Source organism: Silurus meridionalis, chromosome 23 (genome assembly GCF_014805685.1).
Source record: "Silurus meridionalis isolate SWU-2019-XX chromosome 23, ASM1480568v1, whole genome shotgun sequence".
NCBI lineage: Eukaryota > Metazoa > Chordata > Actinopteri > Siluriformes > Siluridae > Silurus > Silurus meridionalis.
The window spans coordinates 22,901,425-22,909,125 of record NC_060906.1 but is presented as its reverse complement, the minus strand read 5'-3'; the positions used below and the strand labels follow the sequence as shown (position 1 = coordinate 22,909,125).

Below are 7,701 nucleotides of genomic sequence, written 5' to 3'. Positions count from 1 at the left end.
GAAATACATTACTATTCTTTTTTTAAAAAGCTTTTCTTTCTTTCTTTCTTTCTTTCTTTCTTTCTTTCTTTCTTTCTTTCTTTCTTTCTATCTCTTTGTTTGTTTGTTTGTTTGTTTTGCTTCTTTTGCTTCCATTTCTTCTTTTGCCCTTTCTTTTGTGCTTCCTTTCTTTTGCCCTTTCATTTGCCATTTTTTTTAATTCTTTTAAAGCCTTTATTCTTTATTCTTGCTGAAGAAAGGAAGGAAGGAAGAATAAAAGAAAGGGCAAAAGAATGAAAGAACAAAAGAAAGGGCAAAGGGGCAAAAGAAAAGAAAAGAAAGAAAGAAAGAAAGAAAGAAAGAAGAAAGAAAGAAAGAAGAAAGAAAGAAAGAAAGAAGAAAGAAAGAAAGAAAGAAAGAAAGAAAGAAAGAAAGAAAGAAGAAAGAAAGAAAGAAAGAAAGAAAGAAAGAAAGAAAGAAAGAAAGAAGAAAGAAAGAAGAAAGAAAGAAAGAAAGAAAGAAAGAAAGAAAGAAAGAAAGAAAGAAAGAAAGAAAGCTTTTTTTTGAACAATTTCTTTTTTCTCTCATGTTGTATTGTATATTTAAAACATTTTATAGAAATAAAATGTAATTTGACTTAATAAATGCCATCCACAAACAAATGACAGACAAATGCTATCTCTTCACACAGCTTTCAGTCTTTTTACGCTTTAATGCAGAACGAGAGAAACCAGAGACTCTCTCACTTCATCTAGAGAAGACAGCAGGGTGGTGAGCGATTGCGTGAGCTCGTCCAGCGCCGTCCTCCGTGCCACGGCTTCAGCGTCCGTGCTCAGCTCCTCCAGAACCTCCAGGCGAGCCGTGAGCCAGGACAGAGCGTCCTCCTGAGCTCTCTGAACCTCACGCTGCATCCACACACACAAGTGCAAAAATCACATTTTACAAAATCTATGCTTTTGGAACGATCACATTTTTTGGATGTTTTGTGGGAAAAAAAGTACACGCCCAGTTTGTAATACATTATTAATAAGCAATAATAAGCGATATATTATTAAAAGGCTTATTAAACCAGTTAATAAATTCTTGAATATTTATTAATTTCTCAAATATTTATAGATTTCTACCAATATTTATAATCAATTTTATTACTTATTTGAAATAATGAAATATATATTTGTTATTCAATATATAAATATGATTATATTTCATATTTATTTCTATGCTGGGGCTTGAACCTCCACCCTTATGATCAGTAACCCAGAGTCTTAACGACTGACACACACACACACACACACACACACACACACACACACACACACACACACACACACACACACACACGTATATATAATCATCAGGACACCTTTTTGGTGGAAAGAAAACTGAACTTTTGCTATGTTTCCACACGGACGGTTTTAATTGCCGGAGGTCTGCATCATGGCGGATTTTGGTGCTGGTTTGAGACCTGAGGCATCAGTAATTTCTAATGTTTAGTGATTACATTTTTTATATATGAGTAAAGAATGGACATTGTAAGTAAATGACTGTTGCATTAAAGGTTTTAAATTTCACCTTTTATATTTATTTATTTATATTTTTTACTGAAATGCACACTGCAATAATCACACGTTAATAAATTAAGTGCTGTTAAAATTAATTTTACTCATCTTATGCTATAGCAATTTGAGAGCAATAACATTTTAATAACATTTTAAATAAATAAATAAATAAATAAATAAATAAATAAATAAATAAATAAATAAATAAATAACACTGACACTGGAGACAAAATTCCCCTATTTGTCCTTATGTTCATGATCATGTTAAAATCCCATAGTTATGTAGGTGATATTTAAATTTATCACAAAGAAAGAAAGAAAGAAAGAAAGAAAGAAAGAAAGAAAGAAAGAAAGAAAGAAAGAAAGAAAGAAAGAAAGAAAGAAAGAAAGAAAGAAAGAAAGAAAGAAGGAAAGAAGAAAGAAAGAAAGAAAGAAAGAAAGAAAGAAAGAAAGAAAGAAAGAAAGAAAGAAAGAAAGAAAGAAAGAAAGAAAAGCAAAAGAAAAAAGAAAGAAAGAAAGAAAGAGAGAAAGAAAGAAAGAAAGAGAGAAAGAAAGAAAGAAAGAAAGAAAGAAAGAAAGAAAGAAAGAAAGAAAGAAAGAAAGAAAGAAAGAAAGAAAGAAAGAAAGAAAAAGAAAGAAAGAAAGAAAGAAAGAAAGAAAGAAAGAAAGAAAGAATAACGCTCACCTGCACTGCGTTGACGCTCTCCCCGTCTTTCTGCTGAGACGAGATCCAGGCTGAAACTTCACCAAACCTGAAACAGACCAGATCCTCACACAAACTGATCTCCTTTGCGTTCATCCATCCATCTTCACGTTCTGTTCCTCACCTGCAGTGCCACTCGCTCCACTTGTCCGGATGCTCCTGGAGTCGCAGGTGAACACGTTCCACTTCATCTTTAACCTCAGATATGTTCACTGTGGTCTCCAGGAGGACTTTTTGTACCGGGTCATTCTCTGGAAGTTTCTGGCAGAGCTGCTCTATGGTCTTCAGTCTCCTCTGGCATGCAGAAATCGGGTTCTTGTTCCGGAAAAAAGCCTGTGTTTGTAAACGTGAGTGTGGATTTATTCTTCATGGAGACTCTAATGTTTTATACACTACACCCTCTGTCTCGGTTTTACCATGTGTTCTCGTATCGCTCTCTCGCTGCCAGACGTTGCCAGCATCTTCTCCTCCCTCTGCAGCTCCACCCTGCACTCCTGCAGTGACGCCATAACTAAGCGCCTCTCCGCCTCCACTCTCAGCCTCAGAAGGTGAGCCGGAGCTTGGGCCTGGATGTCCTGCTCAACACAGTACAGTACAGGAGGGAACATTCTAGTAGCTGCTCTTGGATTCTCTGTTCTGATTGATCAGAGGATTTATTTTATAGAACAGCAGAAGAGCTTCTACTTAAAACACAAGTTCAAAACAGAGACCTACTGAACTGCAGCATGCTGTACATCTAAAGCACAAAACTTTCTCTCAATGGTTCCAGAGTTACAGAAAATATACAAATGCAAACTTTCGTCAAAGAAAGAAAGAAAGAAAGAAAGAAAGAAAGAAAGAAAGAAAGAAAGAAAGAAAGAAAGACTGAATGAACGAACGGACGAACGGACGAACAAACAAACACAAACAAAAGAAAGAAAAAAAAAAAAAAAAAATGAATGAATGAATATATGAATAAATGTATAAATGAATGAATGAATTAATGAATTAATGAAAGAAAGAAAGAAAGAAAGAAAGAAAGAAAGAAAGAAAGAAAGAAAGAAAGACAGAAAGAAAGAAAGAAAGAAAGAAAGAAAGAATTCATGAATTCATGAATAACCGAATGAATGAACAACTAAACAAACACACAAACAAAAAAGAAAGAAAGAAAGAAAGAAAGAAAGAATGAATAAATGAAAGAAAGAAAGAAATAAAGAAAAGAAAGAAAGAAAGAAAGAAAGAAAGAAAGAAAGAAAGAAAGAAAGAAAGAAAGAAAGAAAGAAAGAAAGAAAGAAAGAAAGATCTTCCCAGATGAGTGGAGGTCACTATAAGAGTAAATGGAGACTAAATGTGGAATGAGATGTTCAGAAAGATGGAGATGATTCTAAAGATGGCTGGGAGGCTGAGAAACAGACCAACCTTCCACTGTTTGTGCAGCCTCCTGACTGACTCCTGGAGGCCCTGCTGCTCCTCCTCGGGTAAGATATCAGTGAGGTCATCACACGCCTTCAAGTAGGCGTTCAACACTCGCTGGTCTAATCGGCTGAAAAAGTCCTAACCACAGAATAATATTTCAGTACGCGGTCACATTGGTAAGGTGGAGCAGGTAGTGAAGATCTATCACGTCCTGCTGACAGTAACACCACACACAGTCATTAGCATCGTAAATTAAAGCTACGAGGTCTGCACTGGCGACGGAGGAATGACGTACGCTGTGTTTGCTGAAGAGCTTAGCAGGGTCTCCTCGCTCTGTCAGACAAGCCTGGCCCACCCTCAGGGTCTTCTCCAGCTCAGCGCGGGTCTCCTCGAATCGGCGTGTCAGGTTGCCGTTAGCCTCGGCGACCCTCCTCCACTCTAACGCCTCCTGCATCAGGGCCTGTACAGGAGGAGACGCCTTTCTCTTTCTCATCCATTTCAACCCTAATGTCTGTCAGACACACATTGTTTGACTTACATGAACAAACACTGATACAATCTACTGTACCAGCAAAAGTCTTTGGACACCTGGCCATAAGATTCGTGTGTCCATCCCATTCCACATTCCACTTTCCACTTTCCATCTGAGTCCCTATTTGTCCTTATGATAATATAAACCTCTACACTTCTGGGAAGATAATCAACTAGATTTTTGTGGGGATTTTTTCCATTCATGTTCATGCTCATGTTAAAATCCCATAGTTATGTAGGTGACATTTCAATTCATCACAAAGAAAGAAAGAAAGAAAGAAAGAAAGAAAGAAAGAAAGAAAGAAAGAAAGAAAGAAAGAAGTGAAAGAGAAGAAAAAAGTGAAAGAAAGAGCAAGATAGCAAAAGAAAGAAAGAAAGAAAAAAGAAAGAAAGAAAGAAAGAAAGAAAGAAAGAAAGAAAGAAAGAAAGAAAGAAAGAAAGAGTTTTTAAGAATCCCTAAAAATCACATTCACATCTCTACAGCAGGAGATATTGCACTCTAACCCATGTAAAGTAGATCTTCATGGAGTTCACTTTATGGGTATCATCATGCAGGAACAGGTTTTGGGTCTCCAAGTTCAAGTGAAGGGAAAATTTAATTTTACAGCATCCAAAGATGTTCAACACAATTGTGTACCCTCAGGTTTGCGGTAACAGTTTGGGGAGGAAACAGATACAGGTGGGAAAGTTCGGGTGTCCCAATACTTTTGGCAATATGGTGCATTAGTTTTGCTAAAGTATTCGACTTTTACTAAAACTGAGGTATAATAAAGACGTTACAGCAAATACTTTACTGAGCAAATACTGCATAAAGTCTTAAAGAAACCAGTACCAAGAGTACCAGCCATTTCCATTACCAGGAGCGTAACTGTAACCATGATTTGCAGCTCATTTTCTCTGGTCACAGTCTAAAATTCCCACAGGCCTGGAATTACGTTTTATATTTAGTCTTAAAACCAAAAAAAAAAAAAGAACCACAACCGAAAACCTTTTGACCACAAAACATGCATCAGAATCAGCAAAGGATTTAAAGGAGCCATAAGCAAACCTGGGCGGTGGTCTGAAGCTCGGTTACTCTGTTCTGAAGTAGGGATGCGTCGAAGTTGTAGAGCGTCTTGGTGCAACACAGCGCCCTCTGCAGGGCCAGGTAACTACGCTCCACAGCGCACACACACTGCTTACAGCTCTGTTGCTGCAACAGCAACTCCTGTAAAGCACACATACACACAAACACTGACACACTGTTTCATTGTAACATTAAAATCACGATTAAAACAAATCAGCCATAAAAATCGCTCGAGCCGGAAAATAACTGGGGGAGGGGCTCCAAAGACGAACGTAACCCGAAAATAGAAGAATAAAAATAATACTTGTTTCGGATTGGCTGATGTTTGTGTATGTTAAAATACCACTCGAAAGTGCGGAAATACGGCAGCATCGGAAATAACTGTTCATTCGCTCCATTTGTATCAGGATTGTTCAGCTGAAAAGATTTTTTTATCATGTCTCTGCCTTTCTTTCTTTCTGTTTCTCTCTAACCTCCCTAACATCTGCTTCACTATCAAATTTCATCCCCCATGGAAATTTAATTCTCATAAGCACACTGTGCTCAGCCAAAGCGCCTGTTATGGTGAAAAGAAAGAAGGCTAGAAATGTGATGTTACAATCGGAACGTGTGCACTTAAACGACAAGAAGAAAGAGTTACAATAAAACAAGTCATTGATAAATAATCCCGTTTTATTGTGTTTTATCGTCGGAAATAAATCGACACCCAATCGGATCGAACGATTCCAGTACGCCATGGTTCAATCCATACTATTATATTAAGACAGAATAAAGCTAATTTTGGAGTTCTTCAGCACCCATGTCTTCTCACCTGGTTTCTATGCTGGTCGTGCTGCTGAGCGATGATGTGACCCGCATGATCAGCGATCTGATAAAAGGTGGAGATTTGCCCCTCCAGCTCCTCTAGCACAGGAAGCACGATGTGACATTCTCTCAGAACCAGCGGACATTTCTCCTTCATCTGAAACACATTTACGACTTACAGCTGAGCAGTTGAGGGTCAAGGGGCCTTGCTCTGGGGCCCAGCAGCTTGCTGGTGCTGGGATTTACACTTTAAATCCTAATAGGAGCCCAGGTGTTGGGAAAGGTAATCAGCTTGTACATGTACCTTGTATAGTTGTCCTTTGATGGACGCCATCGTTGTGAGGACTTGCTTTCCGTCCCCACCGCTGGAGTCTCTGGTCCAGAGCTGAGCTGTGTGAGCAGACGTTTTGTATCTCACCTCCATCGCTGGTAGCCTGTGCTTGATCTCCTTCATAGCAAACAAAAGAAGACTTGAATGAGAGTTCGAAGCGGTGCATTTATTTTGAAGTAAGGATTCTTGATTTTTGTATTTACGGACAAAAGTACGAGGTGGTATCAAAAAGTTTCGAGTCCACTGGTGTAACTGGTGCTATTCTGACCCATGTGCATTCCCACGTCTGCGATTTCATCACGGACAGCAAGTTAGAACAAAGAGCGAACGTAAAATTCTGCAAGAAACTAGCCTAATCCGCCAAGAGATGTTCGACGTGAAGTACGTTTGATGGGTCACTCGAGGCAACGAGAGAGCAGGAATGAGATGAACCCCTAAAAATGTAAAAAAAAATAAATGTCGCCTACGCACCCACCCTACTCGCCTGATTTGGCTTCTAAAGACTTTGCCCTCTTCCCAAAGATTAAGAGTGAAAAGGTCTAGGAGAAGTTCTAACCACATTAAGTTCTGCTAACATTCTAGCGGCACCATCGGGTTAAATGTTGGCTTGTTCTGTTTTGGAAGTACCTTCACAATTGAAACCTTTGAACAGAACAGCCTTTATTTGTCGCATATACATTACAGCATACTTTAATTTTTTCTTCGCATATTCCAGCTTGCTCAGAAGCTGGGGTCAGACATGATACAGCGCTCCTGGAGCACAGAAGGTTAAGAGCCTTGCTTAAGGGCCCAAGAGTAGCAACTTGGCGATACCACCGCTTGAACCCCCAACCTTCCGATCAGTAACCCGGCATCTTAACCACTGAGCTACCACTCCACCATGTAGTAAAACTTTAAAGTCATCCAGGTAGCTTTGGATTTCTGGGTCGAGATGAGTCCGATTATTAAGTAGATTTTCCACCATCTTGGATTTTGTCAAAAAGAATTTTAAACACTCCAAAAAATGTGTCTGTAAGGAACCAACAAATGTGACCACAAAGCTGTCAAAACAGGAAGTTAAGCTCTATTACAGCAACTTGAAATTATTAGACGACTTTACTCACTGACACAAAATTAGGAATATATCTTAAGGATAATAACCTGAGGCCTCTTTTTCATCATCTTTCAGCTGCCCCTTTAGGGGTTTCCACAGCAGATCGCCTGTCTCCATACCACTCTGTACTTTACATCTGCCTCTTCCAAACCAAATCATCTGCATGTCTTCCCTCACTACATCTATAAACCTCCTTCTTGGCCTTCCTCTTTTCCTCCTTCCTGGTGGCTCCACCCTCAG

General features: G+C 38.8%; 1 protein-coding gene across 1 annotated transcript in view; it reads right to left on the bottom strand.

The window, feature by feature from the left end:
• Positions 1–7,701, bottom strand: part of syne1a (spectrin repeat containing, nuclear envelope 1a) — a 207,901-nt gene that overhangs the window by 134,373 nt on the left and 65,827 nt on the right. The window contains 9 exon segments of the mRNA XM_046836299.1: positions 726–884; positions 2,224–2,290; positions 2,366–2,574; positions 2,658–2,816; positions 3,640–3,774; positions 3,932–4,096; positions 5,216–5,374; positions 6,045–6,194; positions 6,342–6,485. Of these exon segments, the coding sequence (XP_046692255.1) occupies positions 726–884; positions 2,224–2,290; positions 2,366–2,574; positions 2,658–2,816; positions 3,640–3,774; positions 3,932–4,096; positions 5,216–5,374; positions 6,045–6,194; positions 6,342–6,485 (1,347 nt within the window).